Below are 25,843 nucleotides of genomic sequence, written 5' to 3'. Positions count from 1 at the left end.
ATAGGCAAATGGATGGAACTAGAAAATATCATCCTGAGTTAGGAACCCAATCACAAAAAAACACACATGGTATGCACTCACTGATAAGTGGATATTAGCCCAAAAGTTCGAATTACCCAAGATAAAATCCATAGACCATATGAAGCTCAAGAAGAAGGCCGACCAAAGTGTGGATGCTTCAGTCCTCCTTAAAAGAGGGAACAAAAATATTCATAGGAGGAGATATGGAGACAAAGTTTGGAGCAGAGACTGAAGGAATTGTCATTCGGAGCCTGCCCCACCTGGGTATACAGCATCTGTCTGTCTGTCTGCCTGCCTGCCTGCCTTTCTGTCTGCCTGCCTGCCTGTCTGTCTGTCTGTCTCTGTCTCTGTCTCTCTGTCTCTGTCTCTCTCCCACACACACACACACACACACACACACACACACACACACACACACACACACACACACACAGACACACACAGACACAGAGCCACCAAAACTAGATGATATTGATTAAGCCAAGAAGTGCATGCTGTAAGGAACCTTATATAGCTGTCTCCTGAGAGGCTCACCCAGAGCATGACAAATACAGAGGCGAATGCTAGCAGCAAACCATTGAATTGAGAATGGGATCCCCATTTGAGGAATTAGAGAAATGATTGAAGGAGCTGAAGGGGCTTGCAGCCCCATAAAAACAATAATACTGACCAACCCGAGGTCCCAGGGACTAAACCACTACCCAAAGACTACACATGGACAGACCCATGGCTCCAGCTGCATATGTAGCAGAGGATAGCCTTGTTGGGCACCAATGGGAGGAGAAACCCTTGGTCCTGCCAAGGCTGGACCCCACAATGCAGGGGAATGTCAGGGGAGTTGGAAGGGGCGTGGTTAGGGAGGGGGGACAAATCTATGGAAGAAGGGGAGGGGGGTGGGATGGGGGCTTATGGCTGGGAATCTGCGAAAGGGAATAACATTTGAAATGTAAATAAAAAATATCCAATAAAAAAGAAAAAAAAAGAAAAAAAAGAAACAGAACAATATCTTTTTAGATTTCTGAAGTGTTTGTGTCAAATGGGAGTGGGAGGAATAACAATGGAATTATGGGTGGTTTGAGCTAGGGTAATAGCTGAAGAGTAATGTCTCAAAAGAAGGCTAATGTGCAAATTACCAAGAAGACATCTATCTATCTGTTTTTTCCCCATTTAAAAAACATTGTATTTTAAAATCTTTTATGTCCAGCATGCACGTATGCCCATGTACTGCATATGCTGGTGCCCACAGAGTCTAGACAAGGCCCTGGATCCTCGAGGACTTAAGTTTCAGGTGGTTGTAAGCTGCCCTGTGGGTGTTGGGAACCTGGGTCCTCTACAAGAGCAGCCAATGATCCTAACCCCTGAGCCATCTCTCCAGGCCCTTCTGTATTTTTTGATGGGAGGTTATTTGGGTGATCTAGTGTTTGAACTAATCATTATGATTTAAGAACTGTCAATCCTGCTACAGGGTTCTCTAGTAGTGACATCTTGTTTTTTCTCCTGGAATTTATTTCCCTCCTGTCAGTCCTGGTCTGACTTCTGAAACAGAAGGATGAAGGAAGAGACAGCAGCTGAGTACTAATCTTCACTAACAGAGCTCAGATTTAGGAGAAAGCTGGGTTGCTCAAGCTGTACCGTATGTTGTGGTACTACAGACTCTGGCAGGTTGTGCGATCAGATGAATCTCACTTACAAAGTCCTCATGAGTACATTAGTACTAGCTGACTCTCTCCCATGATGGCATGTGAGTTCAAACTTCAGTCTGGAAGGGGACTCCCTTACCCTCTACCTCTCCACAGGTCCTTCCCATGGTCTAAAGGAATCCAGAGCTTCCTGCATTTTTTCCCTGAGAGAGTCTGTCAAGACTGCTCTGTAGCTAGGCCTATGACAAGCCTCAGCCTTCTTTTCCTTGTTACTGGGATGATCATTTTTGAGTTGTCCCCTGCGATTTCGCAGAGGTTCTCGAAACCCTGACCTCCAATTACCTTGTTAATATGTATTTACTCTTCACCTTCCAGCTTTTCTCTTCTCTGCCTACCCACCAAGCTTCATAGGTTTCTTCCAAAATGATTATTTGCGTCTAAAGTGCCCCAGAATATGTTTTAGACTACTGTTATTTGGGGAAAGCAATTGAAACTGAAGCAGCAACCAAGAAGCTATCTTATTCTCTGTAAATGAAGAGAAAAGCAAATTTTATCAAAACAGAGAGGAGGCCCAAGGTTTTCCAAGGCAGGATGCCCTAGATGAAGTGTAAGTCTGACGGAGAGGCGTTACTGGGGAGACAAAACAGATAAGAAAGGTAACTTTTGGTGATAGCTAACCCAACACTTTCTGAATCAAATATTTTAAAATATATTTTATGATACATAAATGTATCTTAATAAAGTTGTTGGAAAAGTTACTTTTCTCATGTGGACAATCCTAAGATTCAGAGAGATCAAGTTCCAATGTTATGTAGCAAATATGTAGTGGAGAAAAATCAGAACTTAGGCCAAAATCACTCATAAATCCCATTCTCCTGTGGATTAACAATCTTACTTTAACTGGCTGAAAACTGAAGGACATCTGTCAAATACAATCTTTGCTCAGAATAGATCTTATATTGTAAAAAAAAGAAGAAAAAGAAAAAAGTTGTCATGTACTGTTGAAGTTGTGGAAAGTGCACTGTACCAGCAACAAGGCTTTGTCTGGTGCCTGACTCAAGCACATTCACATCGAGTGGCCCTAAAAGTCCCTTTTCTGAGGTAGGCAGGACCCTGAGTCTGTGACAGAAAGAGGGGAAAACAGCAAACAGACAAAGACATTGAAAATGTACCTTGGAGAGCAACTAGAAGATAACTTACTCCTGAGAGAAGTTACTATTATAGGAACACCCACAGTGGGAACAGGAAGCCCGGTACTCATCCACGGACAGACCTCCTGCTCTGCATGGGTCCCCTAGTGGGCGCTCCACCCCGCTGCTCGACACGTCTTCCCTAGTGGATGCATTTCTGCTGGGTGTTGTAAACGCTAATTCCATGAAGGTGCTTCTGCCTCTTGTCCCACTGTGGTTATTCCACTTGTCTCTGCTGAGTGTTGTAAGGGTCTGAGGTTATCGTATTGTGCTGCCTGTCTGCTGCTTCTGTTTGTTTGTCTGCTGCTTGGTGTCTGTCCTTTTACTTCATGTTCAACAAACTCACTCACTGAAAACTGAAAAGTGTGGATGTTTCGACCATTTTCCAGACAGGACAGAATGCTGTCACTAGTTATAAAATTACCATATATATTTTCAGCTTACTTCATTTACTTAGGTCATTTCATTTATTTCCACCATGGGTCCAAGGTCAGGCATTACTGTTCCCTACCTACATACAGGGAATGGAACTTTTGGGTGCATTACATAAAGGGTCAAAAGTCCCAGGGCTCTGTGAGGTTCAGGTGATTTCTCTCCACGGACACAAGCTGGTTCTTATATCACACTGCTTCTGTTGAAGGTAGAATTGCTCTCCCCTTTGCCCATCCATCCCGCTCTCCCCGTACCTCACTGTTGAGCTTGTTTATCTGCTGCTTGGTTTCTTCAGCCTTGATGAACAGAAACGCAGCTCCAATCTCTGATTCTGAAAAGCGACACACAGAGAGTGAGCCCTTCCGAATGAAATGTACACTGAGTATTCAAGCTTCGGGGGAGCTGCTGTGTTGGAGGAAGGCCAAGCTGTCACTTCAAACTTCCTGCTGCCTGAGCTCTGTGGCTTCTTTCGCCCCAGGTTCAGATAAACCTCTTTTCCTTCTTTGGATGGCACCTGCTGTATCCTTAGGGGCCAGCATCACAGCATGGTGATTGGTGTTCACACTGACTGCATGGGTCCCCAGACACAATCATCAGCACATTATAAGTCAATCTCTCATCTCTCTTCATTCTCATTGTCATCCACATTGACCACTGCCACACCCACTGACCATGCCTCCATTGGAAACACTGGCTGCTGCCCCCTAAGAGCCTTTCATTCCACTCGTGTTTGAGGGGCTAATATTTTTTTGGCATGCTTCTGTCTTTTACTACACTGTGCCTGTTTTTTAGTTCTCTTTTCTAGTTTCTCCCTACTCTACTCTTCTAAATACACTTTTTTTTTCTTTCCAGGATAAGAAGCAAAAATTAGAGCTTCAGGAAGGAAACGACTCGACTGATTCTTTTCTCCATGTATAAGTAGGGGGCAGTAATGCATGCCTTTGACCCATTTTGCAATTAAATGAAATAACCTAGGTAAATAAAAATTGTGACAGAATTAGCCTCTCTTCGACCAGTTGTGAGTAGAATACTTGTTTGTGGAAGAAGAAAAAGCACTTCAACAGTTCAAAGTAGTCACAACAGAGACTATTTTACAGAGACGTCTTGCAGTCCATCAACAAATCATTTCCCATCATGTAGGACAGGTCAAGGTCCTCTTATAGGAGCTGGCAGTGAAGAAAGAACCCAGGAAAAGGAAGAGACACTTGAATGCAATTAGGCAGTGGGTTTGGATTTCGTGGTAAAGGCTATAGGAAGCAGACTCCAGTTTCAAGCTCTTAGGCTAAGCAACACAAATATACTCACACTGCAAAACTTTCCTTTCTCCATTCAAAACTGTGTGAAGTCTGGGATACTATTTGATGGCAATGCATGCAAGTTATGAGTGTGGACACAGACGTAGGACAGAAGGTCTAGGCAAAACATCGAGATACTTAGGAGGTAGAATAAAGAAAAATTGTTGCTTCAATATTTGAGTATAGGGCTTAATGATAGGACAAGAAAACCGGAAGCTAAGAGCCAGGTGGATGTACATGACTCTGCACTGCCTCTGGTGGGACCACATGGAGAGCCTTGCTGCTGAGAATCACTACTGGTTTTTGTGGCAAACCCAACAGTTTGATAGAACTATTATTTCCTTGACCATTGCCCCAACAATGTCAGGTCAACATATGTGACTTAGTTAATGACTTAACTCTTTTGTCGCCTGCATCAAGTCTCTTCTTTTTCCCCAGAGGACAATGAGTACTAGGAAGGATTGCTAATTCCAAATAATGTCCTGAATTCACTAAACAGTGGAGTCCTCTCCCTGTCGCTGGATCTGTCCATTCAGTGGTCTTTCCTGAGGCTGCTGGTTAGCAGGGCTCTCTGAGCATTTGGTCAGAAGAGGGAAAGGCATGGCCAGGGTATGTTAGTCTTGCATACCAATTTTCATGTAATCATTTTGCTTTACCCATGCATTTAGCAATGTGCAGTGTCCTGTTTTTATCAAATGAAGCTATGGTTTTCTCAGAGTTTACTTGTCATTTGTGGCCTTGATCATGTCCTTTTTGATGGATCCTTTTTGCGGATGAGTTGGCAGAGGGGGAGAGAAATCCAATTGGGCTTGAGATGGTGATATTTTTACACCAGCTCCTTACAGGTTGGCTTTTCATATTCAACAGTCTTACGTCACTTCACATTGTTTATTCTGACAGTCTGTAAATACATAGCTACTCAGCAAATAAATGATTAAATATTACCAAGATTTTCAGAGTACACAATCAACATGATATTTCTTCTCGGTGATATTGACAGGCATGTGTCTAGAAAATAGGGAAACCCTTTGATGAATTCTAGAAACTGTTCACTAGGGGTGGTAAACGGCAGGGCCTGGGGTCTGGACAGAGGACAATTACAAACAATGTCCTCAGTACCTGGAGATTTCACAGACTTAAATCAAATCACTGAATGCCATGAAGAATCAGGTAGCATCAGAAAGCAACAGTACCAACAGCACACATTGGTGAGAAATGCCCTTCTCAAAGACAGAGTAGTCAGGTGCTTACCTCCAAGGGAAGGGGAAATCCTGGGCTCTGGCCTGATTTGTTCAGAGCCAAAATCAAAAGTCTGAGTTTCCTCACTGCTGTTGCCATCTTCAATCCCATCGACAATCCTGTGCCAAGTTCAGACAATTAGTTGGCTGTGCACTTACATTTATGAATTCCACAAGTTCTATAAGACCTCTAAGATACTTTTTGTTCAATTTCCAAATTCTGGGTACTATAAAGTTATGGCAGCCCCTTGGTAACCACTTTCTGAGACGATTCTTGGCAGCGTGATCACTAGTGCTGTGTGTAATATGCACTCTAGAGTTTGAAAACACGTTTTAAGAACCATAAGCTCTTCAAGGATTTTTATGTTTTTCACATTTAAAATTATAATATTTGGGACATATGGTATGGCACAGAGTATATACCAAAGTGAATTGAATTTAGGGTTTACTTGCTTTAAAATGTGGCAAATACAAATTTAAAGCTACATATTGCCTCACATTTTATCTTACATTTTATTTTTGTTGGACATTGATACTATAGAAATTAGACTTAATTATTCTCAGATTTGAAAAGTAGGTTAACACGCGCACACACACACACACACACACACAGACACATAGACACACACACATACACACACATGCACACACACACAGACACATACACACAGACACATAGACACACACACACAGGCACATACACACAGACACATAGACACACACACACACAGACACACACACACACACACATAGACACACACACACACACACACACACAGACACACACACACAGACACATAGACACACACACACACACACACACATACACACACACACAGACACACACAGACATACAACACATACACACACACACAGACACATAGACACACACACACAGACACATAGACACACACACACAGACACATAGACACACACACACACACACACACACAAACACACAACACACAAACACACAATTTTACTCCCATCCAAGAAAACACGTTTTAACTTTTAACAAATGAAACATCATAGAAAAATATTCAATGACACCACTAGACAAAGCCCTAAAACTACCTACCTGAGCATGAAAGAACATCATTTATTCGATTAATATTTTGCTGTTGTTATTCTAGGAATTGAGGCTAGGGCTTCATGTGTGCCAAGAAAGTGTGCTCCACCAAGATCCAGCTTCATCTCTAGTGTTTAAATCACTGAGGAGTTGAGCCTTTTTCCTTGGTAAATAATGTCTAATTTACTCATTGTCAAATACAAGTATATCATAAAAAATTTATACAGAAAGATAACAAAAATAAAAATGAAGGCTCCCAGTCTTTTACTGAAGCTATAACATTTTGGCAAGTGGCCCTGAAATGCTCTCCATTTGACCAAACTCTCATTTGACAAGTATGTGATCTTGGCACACAGAAGTCTTTCTCTTTCAGCTCTGAAACGTTTCTAACTAAAAGTTATTATGCTTTCTTCTCACTCAGCTTAACGAGCAATGCACAGATGTTAAAATGTCTTCTCCTCAAGCAGATAATGGACTACTGTATTAAAACAATTACTTGGTTTATAAGCAGAGAAAGAATTTGAATTCAGCTTTTTGTATTCCTTGCTATTGCTGAGGTATTGGGCAGAATATTTAAGTCTTAAACTTTATTTTTAAACATTATAGTAAGAGATAATACAAGTGGCTTCTTGGGACTGCAAGAAGACTAAAGACATTTTTAAAAAGGAATGGGAAAATCACCTTACAAGGTGAGTGAAACCTAGGAAGCATTCACGATATTTTCCTCGCTTGGTTACTCACCCGTTAGAGATTCTGAAGGTTCTTACCGCCTTTTTGGCACCTCGACATGAACATGATTTTTTCTTTTTACCGTCTCAATGCCTTTTATTCTAAAGTGATTTTTATTTTCAGTGCAAAATAGAGCTAGCATTACTAAAGAGAACAAAAAAGAAACCAGCCCCTGTGATTGACAATAGCAAGCAGCCTATCATGACAAGGGAACCACCCCACAGTCATTCATCACTTCAACCTGTTGTTCCATAAAGATACAGGCATTAAGGAGTAACCCAGAAGGCTCTTCGTCTCTTCCATTCGATTGTGAGTTAAATTATAATTTGAATCATGATAAATAGATAACTTAGTGCAAAAAAGGAAAGATCTCATTTAAATAATAATAAGTACAACTTTTATAGCACAAGTACACACACATCTGTGCATATACATTTCAAAAGACTGTACACACGATTTAATAAAACTGAAGTCAAGGCTGGGAAGTTATGAGACAGAAAGTCTCAGAAGGCTGAATAATTCACAAGGTATATGCTAGTCTGCATGTGAGCACACACGGAAGTGTGGATTCTCACTGGAGAGACCGATACTCCGGTGACTCTTACCTCGGACTGAGCTCTGGGGTTCCAGCAGTACCCAGGCTGCAGAGCTGAACTTTCAGATTCTTCTCTTTCCGTTTGCCATGGTTAGGTGGGTCAGCTTCCTGCTTGGTTTTAGGGGAGTTGACACTGGAGACTCTGATAGGTGAGTGGAATGGAACTGTTCCTGAGGCCAGTTGCTTTAAGCTCAAACCTAGATAGCTCTTACTGCTTCCAGTCTTTTTGCTGTGTGAAACAGAGGATCCCCTTGTGTAGATGGGAGAAAGGGAGGTGGTCTCCTCTTCCTCCACTTCCTCCTCTTCCTCATCTTCCACAATGGATGGGAGTCTCTTCTTGATGCTTCCATTCCCCTTGGGCTCTGCCTAGATCAATGGATACAACAGATTAGTACACGCTGCCGAGACTTCCCAAGAGGCAGGTCACTCCTGTCAGAGGTCGTACTGATAAAGATCAAATTCCTTAGAGGCTGGTAAACTTTTGCATGCTACGATCTTACTATCAAGTTTTAAAGGACTCCCAGTTTTCATGCCTGATCTCTTGGTTTTAACGCCAATCATTCCCTTGGTCTTTAACAATATCTGTGAGGAGAGCTGTGTAAAAGATGGATTGTACATACTTTACTCCCTAAATTTTACTCAGCTACACACTCATAGTCATAGACGGCATTCCCTTTGGGAATATGAACATGTTCCTTTTATTGCACAGTCTTGGGTCGCATGATTTAAAACTTCAATTTCTTTAAGGGGAATGTGAACTTCAGCATTGCATGATACTTGGGAATGAAAGTGTCTTCTATCTATTCCAGACCTCGTGGATGGAAAAACGAAGCATCCTCAGCTTTCTTGCTTCCAGCTCCCTGTTCTTTGATGTCATTAACAAGAGAGAGTGTAGGGCATGTGGGACCTTGCTACCAGACAGGCATAAGAATGGTAAGTTTGGATGAGCCCAAGCCCCAGGAATCTCAGAATTGAGAATGGCAGGGGTGGAGCCTTTCCCCATCTGCCTCTACCTACTCTGGAATATGTAACCACAGAATTCCAATGAGGACCACAAGCACTGGGTCACATAGCATAAACACCTGGAGTTGTCGCGTTAATAAGGTACCTACACAGTCCCCAAGTTGTCAGCCAATGAGCTTCTCTCTCTAGACATTCCTTCCTATAAAAGGTATTTAACACCTGGTCGACCCTGAATGAAGTGTATGCATTCATATCCACCATTAAATAAGACAATATGAACAGGCATTCTTTTTTTTTTCATTTTTTTAATCTTTATTAACTTGAGTATTTATTTACATTTCGATTGTTATTCCCCTTCCCAGTTTCCGGGGCCAACATCCCCCTACCCCCTCCCCTTCCCCTTCTCTATGGGTGATTCTTGTAAGGATCATCTCTTCACTAAGGATTGCAGTGGGGAAGACCTTCACCTTAGAGTTGCTACCTACAGCCCCCAAGGAAGGTCTTCCGTCCTTCAGTCCCTCAGAACTCTAAGCACTCACTCTGAGTCAGAATCAGACTGGGTTCCACCCTTTCTGGGGCCCTGCCTTCTCCTTCCAGCCCAGTGTATGGATGCCCTGAGATGAAGTGTGGACCAGGGACCCCTGTTCCTGACTCCCAGTGGTATGCTGGAGGCGCCTGGATACACAGGGAACCTGAAAACACAGCCTTTGTCCCAATTTCCAGTTTCCCTTTCCAGCCCCTTGAAGGAGTACAAGAACTGTGAACTACCTCATAAGGACTCTGCCCTACCTCCTTCCAGCAGCATGCCAGTGGAGCTCCAGGTACCCCAGTGGAGAAGTGGGGAACAGAGGACAATACAGCAAACCCCTGCTCCTCTATATCCTTGAGATATAGAGGAAACACAGTCTTTCTGGAATTCATCCCAGGAACATTGTGCTCTTAACTGGGGCATCCAATCTCATAGGCCAAGAAAGGGAGAATAGGAGAGAAAACAAGTAATGTAAAGTCGGAGTAGCCAAGCAGGGGTGGCAGAGGCAAGGCTAGACCCTCTTGACTATTGCAAGGCTTCTTGCTTCGGGCCAGACATGATCTTTAGGCATGTTCACGAATCATTTCAAGAAAATAAGATCCTTTTTCTGTGTCCCGGTTTTGTTTCCAGACCCAATTGTGTATACATACTTAACAATAATTCCTAATAAATATAATAGTAAACACTGAAAACAACTACAGTTATTATTTAAGTTTCATGAGCTGCCATGGTGTTTATGTCATCAAGTACTTGCTTCGTTTGTGCATTTGGATTTGTGGCATTCATAATTATAACAAAACAACAAAGTATTGTGGTGCTTCCCAAGTGCCTTCCAGGCCATAGCCCTCTTAGTTTGGCTGTTAGTCACTAAGTGGAATAAAGTATTGGTTTATTCATTTTTTTGTTAATCTTAATACCTTGAAATTTTTGACTAAAATACTGTCCCCAGATTCTTCTTTCTTGATACATATAATATTATAACCAAATGTAAAGCTATGTGTTCATTATGGGAATGCCATGGTACTACTTTTTCATTTGTTTATCTTGTTTTGTGCTTTAACAAAAATTGGACCCTCATGGAATTGTACAGGATCATTGTCTACTTTTAGTGTAGAGCAGAAAAATTAGCTTGCCCCGCTAAAGACACTACAGGGCAAACTTATCAAAGAAATGAAAAACAAACTTGAGTAAATCTCTAATTAGATCTGTTTGCACTGGCACTGACAATTTATTCATTCCTTTGTTTGAAGAAGTCTCCATTGGTTCTAATAGAATCCTCTGACTGATAACTTACAAAATGTTTGTACATCTACAAGCTCATTTAAGTCTCAGAATTCTACTTTGTCAGGGAGTCCTGATGCCTTGAGCAAGTCTCTCACCAACTGATTCTTACAATTAAGATGACAGATATTACTTATACAAAGAACTCATTTTCCTACAAGCATAACTGTAGACAAGACCTAAAATTCTGATATTATTATGTACCTCACCTGTCACTGGCCTCTATTCAAGATAACTAGTGTGTTATATAAGTGAGAAATGTGCCCTGTTGTCTCAGATGTTTGAACACCATATTGTCCCTGGTTCATGGCACTATTTGAAGAGGTGGCACAGCCTTGCTGGGAGAAGTGCGTCAGTGAGGTGAACTTTGAGAATTCTCAGTCATGCCCTAGTTCCAGTTTGCTCTCTCTGTTTAGTGTTTGAGGCTGGGGGTGCGGTTGCTTAGCTTCACACACTGACCAGCACGTCTCATGCCTTATGTCACAAGGGATTCTCATCTCTCTGGAGCTCTAAGCAGAAACAAACTTTTCCTTCTGTAAGTTTCTTAGTCATGTATTAAGCTTCTTAATACAATTAGTTCCTTTGTTTGGAACTGCTATCTGGGCCACCTGCTTCCCAGCTGCCGTCTTCTTATACTGTCAGGTAGTTCTACTACGGATCTCTCCCTTTACAGAGCTACTTTATTTCCCTGACTAGCACTCTCCTGAGGTTGCATTGAGGTTTGATAGTCACATCTAAAGGAATCTCAGATTTGCTTCTTGGTACTCTGCTATAATTCAGACTCCTAAATGATTAATCAAATTGTCTCAAAGGAAGGACAAAGTCTTGTGTGATGTGCATAGTTTCACGTGTTGCTGAAGTCCTGGTCCTTACTTTCTAACTATAACCTCGGTAAGCACAGCATCTTTAAGAGTCTTGGCTTCCTCAACTTCAAATTAAGAATAGAAAGAAGAGAATATTAGACATTGCATATTATATATTAAATAATAAACACTTAATCACTTAAGAATATTTAAACTATTGTGGACTGTCACCAGGATTTTCAATCTATAATAGAACCTTAAGTTGTTTTTTGACAGAGAATTTTATCACAGCAATAGAAATGGAACTAGAAGAGGGATAAAGATGAAAATAGCATTTACATTGCTGGAGATGCAGGGTTACTCCTCCTTCTACAAGCTCCATCCTTCCTTAGCTAACAGATTGTTAGCAGTCAGTGGGCCTATTGGCAATGAACTAGGTGGCTTTATTTATCAATGTGATGCAGTCTAGAATCATCGGAGAAAATCCTTGACTGAGGAAATACCTAAATCAGAAGTACAAGTCAGACTATCTACCTGTACAGATCTCAGTGTTATGGTTGCTTCTCATATCAGTAAATCAGGTGGGGAAACACCTCTACCTTCAACCATAGCCACTCCAGGCAGTATGCCTCAAGAGGTTGAGAGCTCAGCCAGCGAACTTCCCTGCAAAGTGTGGCTAATGAGAACCTTAGCATACACAGAAGAGAAACCTTAGCTAAAATGGAGAGTAAGCAAATTCCTGGTATCCTTCTCAGCAGTACAGCTATAGATGCAAGTCGCCATGCTTGGCTTTGATGTGGGTCCTGGGAATCTCTTCATTCTATACAAGTGTTTTACCCCTTGAACCATCACCAGAGCCCTTCAGATGAAGATTTTAAAGTGTACTAGTAAAAATGATCAGTGATTCCCCTCAATAGGCACAAGCAAGCAGATACATCCAGTCTAAGCTCTATAGAGGAAACACAAAAGAAAATGTCAACAAAGCAGATGGGGCAATCAGCAGCATGGAAGACAAGGTTAGCAATAGGGAAGAGAAACTGAGCAAGAATCCTAAGATGCTGAAGAAAATTAAAATATCAGGAGTGGAAATCTTTTTTTTTAAAGATATATTTATTTTATGTATATGAGTACACAGTAAATTCAGACACACCAGAAGAGGGCATCAGATCCCATTACAGATGGTTGTGAATCACCATGTGGTTCCTGGGATTTGAACTCAGGACCTCTGGAAGAGCAGTCAGTTCTCTTAACCGCTGAACCATCTCCCCAGCCCAGAAGTGGAAATCTTAATGAACTAAAAAGCAACAGCATCAAAAGCAAAAACACACAGTGACAATCATCATCGTTAGATTTTTGACATAGAAGTAGAAGTGAGATTATCAGGGTTGGAGCACAATGTGGAAGAAATACTATAATCAACCATCAGCTGGGGAAAAATGAATGAACATAACCACAACATCCAAGAATTCTGGACACAGTCAAAAGGATCTCAAGTCCCAAGGATTTGTAGTAATTAGAATAAACAAAGATAATAACTGAGCTCAGAGAGACTGGGTACAATGGCATGACAGTGAAATTTTCCCTCACCCAGAGAAAGAGAGACTAGAATGTTTGATGCACTTAGTACCCCAAATAACCATGACCAAAAAGGAACTTCTCTGTAGTACAGCGGAGTCAGGATGTTAGAAACACAAAGCAAGAAACAGTATTTCAGAAATAAATTCCGACTTACTTTACAAAGACAAACGCATCAGAATAACATCCATACTTTCATCTCTAACCATAAAAACCAGGAAAGAAGAAATGATATATATTAAGCCATTATAAGCAAATCTAAGGCGATCCCTGATAACAAAGCCATCATTATAAAAGGTACTTAAAGGAAGAGGATAGTCATACTCAGCACAGGAAGAGAAGATTTCATGGGAAAAGAGGGGAAAAAGAGAACTGAGAAGGAATCTATAATGTTTAAATGTATATCAGAAAAAATGTACAGAGTATGGAAATACAGAGATGGGAAGAGAGAGAGAGAGAGAGAGAGAGAGAGAGAGAGAGAGAGAGAGAGAGAGAGAGAGAGAGAGAGGGTGTAAATATTGATGCAACGTTTGGATATAGAAGGGTAACATCTGTTTGCGTTTTTTAATGTCATTTGGGTCAGTAAAGTACTCCTCTTGCAAACTCTGGTAAAAAAATTCAGAGGTTCCTTATTTTTTCCCATATCATGCTGTAATGGTGTTCACCAATAGGAAGCCGTCTGTGTGGCTGATGTGACAGGGACAGGTGGGACACACGAGAGAAGTAAACAGATCAGATCAGGCTTGCTCATGTTTTAAACGACTCCAAGAAGTAGATTCACTTTTTACTGTGGCATCACCACAGTCACAGCACAAGCAGTTGGCATTAAGAAATAATAAAGATCATGGGGGAAAATGATGAAATGCAGCCAAGAAGACAATCAAGCAAAAAGTTAGAATTCTGAAGTGATAAAGAGAGTGGCAACCTTTAGCCAGAGGAACCAAAGTCAAACAAAAGACCGAATTTAATAAAATTAGAAATAATTCAAATGAAATCTGAAGGGATTGATAATACATTCTTTGGAAATGTTATTATTAAATTCCTAGGCAATATACTCTTCCAAGTTATAAACAATATACGCAAGAAATGAGGCTTGAAGAGTTATCTTTGCCTCCCTACAAAAAATCCCCAGGGCGGACTCACTGGTTAATTCTCTCAAACCTTTAAGGAAGATGTGACGACATTCTTTAAAATGCTCCATGAAAAGGAAAGAGAAAGCATACCACCCAGCTCATTCTATGAAGCCACTATTATTATGATAACAGAACATGATACGAAGAAAACAGGCAAGAGTGTGGTTAACTTCTAGATCAGTCTTGGCAACATAGCAAAGCAAAAACAGAAATAAGAATATAAGACAATGCTAGCCATACCTGTGAGACTGTAGATTTGTTCGATAATCTTGATATTACCTGAAAGAACAAATAGAATGTTTAGTACTTTAGACCTTTTCAATGGACCACACATTTCAAGAAGTGTGTTTTTGTGGGGAAGAGAAAAGGTCTTCTAACAGATGTTTCTAAAGGATTCTACTCTCTAGGACCTCTGCTGATCATTGTGTATTCACATCAGGAAGGGAAAGTCAATAGTTTATCACAGGACATAATATTGAAATCCACACCACATACAATATCAAGTTGAAGTTCACCATGAGACACAACATCAAGTTGACTGTATCCCATTGGACACAACTGGTGGGGGTCAACTTTTATCACAGTGAGCTGCTGCTGTCCTTCTGTCTTGGTGCTTCACTGGCTCCCTTGAGTTTGCTCTCTTCCTGTTGGTCTTTCCTCATCTCAGACAGAGTTCTCTTGCTTTCTTTTAGCTCTGTGAAAGCTGTTATCTGTAAAATCCCCTTTGATTTGATTTTACTATTGTCCATCAATCTTCCTTCTTTCTTGACTGCTGGCAAGAGACTAGAGGCCTCTTCTGTCCCCTCTGTCTCACTCAAGTCTTCTTGCTGGGAAAACATCCTAGGGATCACAGTCCTGGACTACTGAATTTGTTTTCTTTAAGGAGCTGGCTTCTAGGAGTTTGACCATGTTCCAGTATGGGCAACATAAATTGGACTTGTGTGCTTTTTTTGTTGTTGGTAGTTATTTTTTCTTTTTCTTTCTCCTTTTTTTGTGCAAGGGTGGGAGTCTCAAGGGTTAAAAAGTTGTGGACCTGGGATGATTGGGAAGTGTGATCAGGCTTCATTATGGGAAATTCTCAAATAATTAATACAAGTATGTTGGAAAAACAGATTCTATTACTCACAAAAAATGCTAATAAAATTGAAACATGCTATTGACCACAAGAAAGATTTCAATCTTAGACATACAAAGATATATCATATAATTACTTATGATCCCAGAATGTAGAAGGTATGTAAAATATTTATTTTATATGATTTATTAAAGAAGTCTGGAGATTTTGACATATCTTTAAAACATGCTCTGATATCAACCACATTCTTATTTTAAAAAGAACTAATTACAACTTCTTATACTTTTATGTGGTAATAGAAGCCATAAATTAGCATAATTTTATTCACATGCACAAATACACTTGAAAATCATTCACATGGTGGGCCAGAAGTGTTTGGTAAATCTGTCTCCCATTCATCATTTTCCCCCTGAGATGATTAGGAAAGAAGATCTGTCATTATTTATGCACATGTGGTATCATTATTGCTGTGCAAATACATGTTTCATCAATGTTTAATTTTATGAAAGCAGTCAGCTCATTCTGCATCTGTTTAGTTGCCTAAATATGCATTAATCAGAAGCATTTTAGACATAAGTTTGCAATAATTCCCCAAACAGTGACAAATAAGACAGCTGAATAATTAAAAATGTGAAAAACAAGACAAAATTATGGTGCTCTTGATATTGTGGGAGACATGAAAATGTGCTTCAAAGATCCTATTAGTTACAGCTTGATCTAGAGAACAAACAATCATATCCAGAAGGTTTTAGTATCCCCTCGTTAGACATGTCTGGTGAAAGATGAGAGAGATGGTGGCTTACAGTCGTGGGATGTGGGTGGGCACCCAACTCTCAGTATCTTGACCTAAGATCAATATGAATCTGAGTCTCAGGTAGATTTCCTTTGTTAGTACGTTGCAGACATCCCTGTGTCTGTAAGTCACCATTGGATCTCACTGGAAGATATGTTATTATGTAGGAGGTCTGGGTCAAGTTTGAGAACACAAGTTCGTAATGCATTTCTGGGTGCTCCTGGTGCTGCTGACCATGGGCAAATTTGATGGCAAAATATCACAGCTAGCGTTATGATCATTATCATTCTTTGTCTGTTAGTTAAGAGTTCAGCAATTGACTATCACCTTGACAAGTCAGGAGTTAGGCTTGTTTATTCTCACTGTGATCACATGAGGTAGGTACTTTAAAATCTCCCCGTTGCTAAATAGGAAAGAAAATACTAGGCAATATAAGGTCATTCTTAAAGTTGTCGCAAGGCAGCAACTGTTTAGCAGGTTAGGTGGTACAGGGGCAAACACATTACATACATACATACATACATACATACATACATACATACATATGTGTGTATATTTATACTTAGTAATTTCCTATCACTGATAGACTCTTTGAATAAATTTATTTACATATGACATTAATGTTTAAAAGAGTACCATGTTAAATTCATTCTGGTAACCCTTCATGCCTATCTAGCCTGCTGAAACTCAGGAATTTGTAGCTAAACTTGGCTCTAGAGCTTCTACTACAATGGATTCCACCCCTACTTGGTAAGAGACTACCTTGAGAACTTGTGAATATGTCTTTAATAAATCAAACTCCACTATGCTAACTCGAGAGGATGAATCTCTTTCAGTTAGTAGTGGGTGGGGTACAACAACCCAGTCGTAAGGATCTGAACAAGGTCGACCTAGTCCACTTCAGCACCAATATAGGAGGGCCTCAGGAGGCCTCATCTGAAGCTGAAGAGCTAGCTGTTGGCTCCTGATGGTTTCTGGGTGAAGGAGAGTCAGTTTTCTTCAGAGGAATATGTAGTCCCTCCATAAGTTGCCTATGCTTCTGTGGATGATCCCACACTTGTGTGCACATAGGCAGCACTAATTTGACTCAGTGGTTATATATTTAAAAGATAACCAAGAAGACGTGAAGTTGGGAGAGGGAAAAGGTGGTGGGAGATTCAGGAAGAATTGGATAGAAGAAAATGAAGGTGGATATGCTGAAAATACACTGTATGCAAGCATAAAATTCTCAAAGAAGAAATAATAAATAGAAAGGAAAGAAACCACAGAGCCAGAGCAATTCCTCAGTTTTAGAGATAAGCTAACTGAAGTTCAGGCAGGGGAAATAACTTGCTTATGTCATCCATTAAGTTAATAGCACACTGTTAGAAAGGTTTCTGCTAGAAACCTTGTATACTGGTTAGTTTCATCAACTTGACTCAAACTAGAGCCATCTGCAAAGACAGAACTTCAATTGAAAAAATAACTCCATCTGGCTGGTCATTAGGTAAGTCTCTGGTGCATTTTCTTGATTAATAACTGAAGGGAAGGGCCCAGGTCACTGGTAGGTGATGCCATCTCAGAGTCCATGAGTGTATAAGAATGGTAACAAAGCAGTAAAATGAAAAGCAAGCCAGTAAGCCTGTTCCTCTATGGTCTGTTTCAGTTTGTGCCTCTTGGTTTCTGCCTTTAGCTGCTGTCTGGCTTCCCTTGATGGGCTACTATGTGATAGTATAATTCACGTAAACCCTTTCTTCTGCAAGCTGATTTTGGTCAATGGTTTTATTATAGCAATAGAAAGCAAACTAAGACAACTAGCTTCCAGACTCCTAGTTCCCATTCATAGAGCCAGAACTTTCCTTGTATTTCATCCAGTATGAAATGAGTTTACTGGGCAGAAAGACTAAATGCTATGCATGGCATTAAAGGATTTGATGGTTGTTATAAAGCAGGTTCCTTATCTCTCACATAAAATATATGGTACAAGGTTACTCAATACTGCTTTAACTTTTAGGAGGGTTTAGATCTTTCTAGAATTCTGAGTCCTTAGTCATTTACTCCCCAGAGAAAAATGTAAATTCAGTCTCAGGATGAAAAAATATTATTGACACCATGTCCTTTCTCCAGGAGACTGAAAGGTTTGTGGAACTTGAAGTTCTTCCTACAATAGATTTTACATCTTCTAGAAAACAGGCAGTTTTCTAGCTATCATTAATGGGTATTCAGACAAACAGAAAACAAACAACAAAGAAACAAACAAACGAGAGTTGTAGAGGCTGGGAATGTGAAAATGTCACATATCAGATATGAAGAATGGAGGTCAGCTTTTATTTAGATTCATCCCCAGCTCCAGGATGAAGGATTCTCTTGGGACGTCCTTGTAGCCCTACTTCCCCAATCAACTGTGCAGCTTCTCACTTCTCTTCAGGCTCATGCCCTATATCCATATTTGTCAGTAGGTCCCCTTAACAACCTCCTCTTTTCCAGTTTCTCTGTACCCTGATCGTCCGGGAGCCAGTTCAAGCAGCTAGCAGCCTTTTTGGGTACTGGTGGTTAAGTCCTCTTGACCCACTCCCTATACCACCTGTCTGAATATTTGATCCAGACAACAGCCATCATTTTGGCCTGCCTGGCAGACCATCTTGAGACTTGTCTCAAGCATCATACCACTGTCTTCACTGGAGAGACCCCCCAGTCTTCTCATTGAGTGTCTCAGAGAGGAAACTTCAAACACCTCCTATCTGACCTGAAATCAGCAAAGATAGGCTGACAGAAATACAGAGCTAAGCTCCTCCTCGACACAGGTGGATCGGAAACTGATACCAAACATACACTAACAAGTTCACTCTAGATGCTTAAGTTCTAGCACAAGAATAAAAGAAATATGAAAACCCAAGACAATAAGTATCTTAATCCTGGAGTAATTTTCTCCAACAAGAACTACCAAGATGAATCTGGAGACAGAATGATGAATAAACATTTGAATAAACTTGAAAAGGACAGGAAAAATAACCTCTGTAATTAAAGTTCAAGAAAACACAAACCAAGGACTGAATAAAGCAATGAGAGTGAGTCAGAGCTTGAAAAGTGAATTCAGCAAAGGGCCTGGAACACATACGATAACTAAACATGGAAATGAAATATTCTTCAACCCAATACAGTGACTCAGAAGGAAGAGTCATCGGCAGACTAAGTCACGCAGAAGACAGAGTATCAGGACAGGAAGAAGAACGGACCACCCAATTAAAGAAAATAATACTTTTAGGGGACTGAAAGCTGGTTCACCAGTAATGAATCCATATTTACGCCAATCCACATAATTTAACTCAGCAGAAATATCTGCTAGGGTTGAGGGAGAAAGAAAAACTTTCTATGATATAAACAGGTTAAAGAAATCCATGTCCACCAAAACTATCACTATAGAAAACACTAGAAGGAAAAGTAAGAAGTGAAGAATAAGATAATTAAGAGGCTACAGAAAGTCAATATGATAACTAATCACTAACTCCATATGTGGACCATAGCATTGAATCTTCAGATTTGAGTGTGTAGCTTGCAATGCCTGAAGAACCAGGAAAGTAGAAGTGTTCATACTTGACACAGGCTGCTTAACTCATATGCCCTAAAGTTCTCCAACTTTGTTGGGGTATAGTTTTATGCACTGTATATTCAGATGCTGAATTCTATGCCCAGATATCTGGTTGTAGTTCAGACGACAGCATGGCACAATCAATCATCTCTGGTACCTATATTATGTAAAAAATGTTTTAGATCACCTCTGATTGATTAATAAAAGGGCTGGTCAGCCAGTTAGCTGGGCAGAAGATGTAAGGTAGGACTCTTAATCCCAGTACCGGGGTCCCAAAGAGAACCAGAGAGTAAGAAGGACCACGAGGAGTAAAAAGTGTGGAAACAGCATGTAGATGGACCAGGAGGATTTGCCATGACAACTAGGAGGACACACACACACACCAAGAGCCAAGGCAAGACTCAGAGGCAGGTAAAGGACCATTTCACTGGGTAGCAGATAATCAGGTTAGAATAGATCAGAATCTGACCAACTATTAGTGCCTGCAGCTTGCTAGTGAAAACACCATGTTGCTGTGTTTTTCCTCTGGAGCTAAAATGAGCTCGAGAGTATGTAGAAATTCCCTGTATTGATTTGAGAGCAAAGGCAGGTGTAGGAAACCCACCAGAATGACATTTACACAACTCCTCCATTGTTAGAATTTTCATGGACAGAGAAAATATGAACAAAATATACATGTATGGGCATCTCACAATAAAACTCATCATTTTGAATGCTAACTCAAAAATTATTACAAAAAATTTCTTCAGGTCTTTTCCTAAGAAAGGGTTATTTCTGGTTTCCTTCCTCTATTTCCCTCATCCACAGTTTAGTGCACCCCCTGAATTCTGACAGATGGTAACAGGGCAGGATTTGTCGAGGACAAACTTGTCATGGAAAGTTGATGCTTCCATTTTTAAAGGTGGTCTGTGAAGTTTATCAGGAGTACTGAGGCACTATTAGAAACCTCTCCTTACTTTCAGATTCCATCATGAAGCTGAACTATCAAGGACTTGACTACTTTGAAAGGGAAGGAAACACATCTTCATGGGACCGTCAGGTGGACCACTCATTCTCCACAGCCGTCAGTGGCCAAGGATGGTAGGACTTTACCAGCATTGTTTCTGTGGTACACAGACCACAATTTATAAGCCAATGTTTGGATCTGCACATGTGCTCTCAGCCCTGCAATCTTAGAGACACCAGCATGGGCTACCTGGGAAATTTTCTACAGCTAAATGAGAAATGAGATGTGGTCTGCTCTACTTTTTGCTAAACAAAGTTCCTCATTTAGCAAAACAATAATTCCATAGTTTATCATCTTCACATTATAGCAATGTAAACAGTTTTTGGTGGTGTTTTGGACAAGAATATAAATGAAGCAGACACACACACACACACACACACACACACACACACACACACAAGCACCCCATAACTCAATGTTGTTACAATACACATTAGTAAAAGAATAGCTGACTGTGTGTTTACACCCCACTTAAGTCTCTCAGGGAGGGTGCTTATGTGTGGAATGGGGCATTATGGCATTTTACATCATCAACTGAGCTAGGTCACAGTTACCTTAGCATTAATTTGGGCTTCTTCAACTTGAAATAAATACAAGAGCCCTTCACAAATCAGCCATGTTCTTCTTACATGCAGGTTCCCACCAAATCACCCTTCTGGACAAAGGGTTGGTATTCAACACCGAAGAGCAATGGTCGTCTGCATAATACCAAATGGAGGCTTTCATATAACAAAATGACTTCACTTTGTAATGTTATTTGTCTCAACTCTATTATATTTACTTCCCACTTAAAAATGAAGACAGACGTTGGGCATTATAGCACATGCCTTAAATCCCAGAACTCATGAAGTAGAGGCAGGTGGATACCTGGTCTACATGGTTCTAAGACATCCAGAGCTACACAGGGAGACTTTGCATCAAAAAGAAAAGAAAAAAGAAAAAGGAACATAAGGAAGAAAATCAAAGAAAAGAAAGAAAGACAGGTTTAAATGTCCATAGACACACAGCATTAGTTAGACCTTGAAACTAGGCACAAATTAATTCAAGCATGCATATTTCTAAATTCAACTGTAAGAAATATAACGTTTCAGTCTAAAAGAAAATTCAGAGTCATTCTTTATACTTATTTAAAAGCTTGGGAAAAGAGGATGGTTTTAGAAAGGAAGTGTTATAAAAATCGTGGTTCATGTCATTATCGAATGAAGAATAGAAACACACAGTTACATTAAATAATTTGGTAGAAATTACTCAGGAATGATCCATGGGTTTTAAAGATTTCAAGCTTGAGAAGCTGATTCTCAAATCTCTGATTTGAGAGATAAGCAGCTTGAGTCATCTAACGAAAAATGTACCACTTAAAATAACTGTTCAACTGAATCCCTCGCCCCCCGAGAGCGGCTTCTGATCAGGCTACAGTGGTCCCTGGTTAGTCTGTATAGTCAGACCCTCTCATGGTAAGGAAGCACAAGAGCAGGGTTCACAAGGCTTTCAGGATACCCTCTGAGAATTTACCTTCGGAGCCAATCAGTTAAACAAGAGCCTGGTCTGATGTGAGAAATCTATACACCCGTCTCCCAGTGGTTCTTCAATATTAATATAGAACAGAAAGCAGAGTGTGCCTCCCAGGAAGCCAATTACACAGTGAATGGGAGAGCTGTGCCATTCTGTGTGCTGAAGACTGCTGGAGTCGGCAGATTGAAAGGGGGCTCTTGCTTATTTGGACTAAATGGTAGGTCTCACTTAGCCACAAAGAAGTTGTCATATGACATGTTCTACATGACGAATGCACATGTATGTTTGCTTTAAAAATCCCCGGAACTGTGAACCTGAAGAGCTCCTTTTCCCAGATACCCACTGGTTCCTGGGACAGGAGTCCTCACCGTTAGCATGATGTAAAGCTCCTAAGGGAAGTGTTGTTCTATTCCGGGTGACGACACACAGGTATGATTGGAAAATAATTATTGGCTAATTACATCTTGGTTAAAATGCATGAGAAAGTTTTCAATAAGATTATAAGACAATGAAATTTAGGATGAACCATACCTACTGTGGTATTTATACTTTCCCACTGGGCCTTAAGGATGGAAGTTGCTAGACTAAAATAATTATATCATAAAATACACCTGACACATTTTTAATTTTCGCCCAGGGTCTCTTTCCCAACATTATCTCCACTTATACTACTTTCTTTATGGGAGAAAATAAAATTCGTCTTCCAGTTCTTCACTCATTTTCTATTTCTTTTCTTAAGCAATATTATATTTTGATCCCAAGATTTAATTGGAAGTATGACAGTGCCTTCATCTCTTAAAATAAGTAGTGACGAATCCAAGGATGAGAATTGTGTGAAGAAGCCCCTTTCCTGAATTCCATGATACACACAAGTTAGACTGATGCATGAGAATTGTGAAGTTTGGTTTGAACTTTCAATCTGATGCAGCCGAGAAGAGACTCTCGGTGAAAGATTGCTTAGATGAGACTGGCCTGTGGTGGTGTCGGGAGAAAGCTAGCTGAGCAGTAAGCATACACACATTCATTTTCACTCTGCTTCTGACTGTGGATCTGACTGAACAGTGGCTTCAAGTTCCTATACTCTTGATTTCCCTTCAGTGATGTACAGTAGCACGGAATTCTGAGAGAAAATAAACCATTTCTCCCATAAGACCTCTGCCATAGAAAATGGAAAGGACACCAAGAGAGAAACCTAGTCACAAAGTCCCATTCCCAAAGAAATGGAGAATCACATGGACACCCAAAAGAGTATGCCTCCTCTTATAAATGTGGAGGACAGATGGGATAAGGCTATTGTGAATGGGTATAACATTTGCAGTGGGTCATTCTTAAAATGGCCGAATTCAATGATGTATAGACTTCTGCACAGTGATTGCTGTTTTATATGTGGTGTGTGTGTGTGTGTGTGTGTGTGTGTGTGTGTGTGTTGTTCTTTTTAAAAGTGTTTTTCTAACTTTCTCTGTGTTCTCAGTTTATGTCCATGTTTCCGAACACAAATTGCTGTAACTGGGAGGAGAATCTTTCACGAGTGCTTTCAGGAACTGTGTTCTTAGATTTCAGATATTTAGCCTTTCTATCTATTGTGGGGGACCTCTTGCTAGCCTGTTTCTTTGGGGGGTTTTCAGGAAACCTACAATGTTCCATCGTTCGGAGGACTCTGGCTTTAGAACTGTGAGTATTAATTCTAATCCCTGTGCTAACTTTAACTAGGGGTCTAATGCTTAAGGCTTACAGATCCTCATTCATGGCTCTCTGACAGAATTCTGTTTGTTTTTCTTCCATATATGGTGCCAGCTTTTGGATAGATATGTGACTAGTAGGCTCGAAGAGAAATGTAACCTGGATGCTAATAGTCATAGGTTGCAAAGATAGTTCATCTAGCTGGCCAGACCTGGGAGTGTTTGTGAATGCCGGGAAATGCAGTGACACAAAACAGTCACCATATGTTCTGCTTTCAAGGACTCTAATCTTAACAGAAGAAAATGTAAGTGGGATTACCTCATCATGAAAAGCTTAATGTCTTGAAGAGGTTTATCTTAGAGTTCTGCTTAATCATTTTCCTCAATGACACGGAACCAAAGCCTTTAAATCTCATTCATTTGTTCAAATGCACCTTCCTACCCCCACCCCCACTCCAAGCTAGTTTTCTGGTTCATAATTCCAATCCTTTCCCAAGTCATAGTTAGCGTATTTTCTGAGTCACATTTCTGACTTCTTGGCTGCTAGTCCCTCTACTCAAGGCAACCATTCCTTTGTTCCCAGAATGCTGGGTTTAAACGGCGAACAAATAGCTTGAATTCCATCGGATGTAGACTTCGAGCTCTGCCCGCAGAGCACAGTCTGCTGTAGGATGAGCAGGCTGTCTCTGCCATATGCTGTTCTTTCTGCTGCTGCCATCCTTTTGGGGAACTTCATGGAAAAAATAGAATGGAAGCTGTTTATCCTGGGATTTTGCGATTTGTTTTTAATTTTAATTTTATGTCTACCAACTTACAACTGCTTCGATCATGCCACCCACTTCCTTCTGCTGGAACAGCTGAGCCAGGGTTTGAGACGAGGGGACTAACAGGAAATGTCCCAGGTGACTAAGAATGGCTTGTGAAATGTTCCTAGACTCACACAGTTCCAAGCAAAGAAATGCTAGCTGTAACAAAGCACTCAGGATTATTCTTCCAGCTCCCATGAGAGTAAATTCTAAGAGGAAGAACACTCACACGTAATGTATTTGTAATTGGGCTGAGAAGTGTGAACCAAACCTAAATTAAAAATAGTGCTCTATTCACTTACAGACTCAATCCTTCAGCACAAACATATGTGTACATGAGTGTGTGGGCGTTTTCAAGATTTACTGAGAATGTGTTATTTGTTGGCAAATGGGATAAACTCATTATTTAAAGTGTATTCTAGGGAGGTGTTAAGAGTTTAAACTTCTTACTGGAATAAATCTGAGACCATAAAAGAATTAGCATATTATCTGGTATATTTGAAATGATTGTAGAATGGATAATGTACATTTCCTCTTTAAAAACATGGGGCAAGAGAAGGAAGGAGAGAAAGGATAGCAATGGACACAGTCTGAAAAGCACATTTGTGAATGGAAAGGTCTTCTCTAAGAGTGAGACCACAATTCTAGAACCACTAGTGAATGAATGTTTGCGAATGAACAGGAAGGAGCACATACACTACACACAGAGGAAAAGATAGATGGCCAAGGCACAGTAATTAACCATGATTCTTTGATTCTAATTGTGAATATGTTTCCTGAAATACTTAGTTCCACTGGGCTTTGTAAGGAATAAGACAAAATATAATTCAGGCTCAGAGGTCGAGATGAGTGTGACTGGGAGCTGTCTTCACCTCTAGACTGAAGCAGGTTCAGAGCAAACCAGGTCTTTT

General features: G+C 40.4%; 1 protein-coding gene across 1 annotated transcript in view; it reads right to left on the bottom strand.

Annotated features, from left to right (window-relative positions):
• Kcnh8 (potassium voltage-gated channel subfamily H member 8) overlaps window positions 1-25,843 on the bottom strand; it is a 582,230-nt gene that overhangs the window by 13,271 nt on the left and 543,116 nt on the right. Inside the window, exons 12-15 of the mRNA XM_032900823.1 lie at window positions 14,734-14,772; window positions 8,220-8,575; window positions 5,830-5,936; window positions 3,538-3,614 (exon numbers count right to left, since the gene is read on the bottom strand). Of these exons, the coding sequence (XP_032756714.1) occupies window positions 3,538-3,614; window positions 5,830-5,936; window positions 8,220-8,575; window positions 14,734-14,772 (579 nt within the window). The remainder of the gene's footprint in view (window positions 1-3,537; window positions 3,615-5,829; window positions 5,937-8,219; window positions 8,576-14,733; window positions 14,773-25,843) is intronic.

The sequence above is a fragment of the Rattus rattus genome, chromosome 4, assembly GCF_011064425.1.
Source record: "Rattus rattus isolate New Zealand chromosome 4, Rrattus_CSIRO_v1, whole genome shotgun sequence".
Taxonomy (NCBI): domain Eukaryota; kingdom Metazoa; phylum Chordata; class Mammalia; order Rodentia; family Muridae; genus Rattus; species Rattus rattus.
The sequence above is the reverse complement of the archived record's forward strand: the minus strand, read 5'-3'. Positions and strand labels throughout refer to the sequence as shown.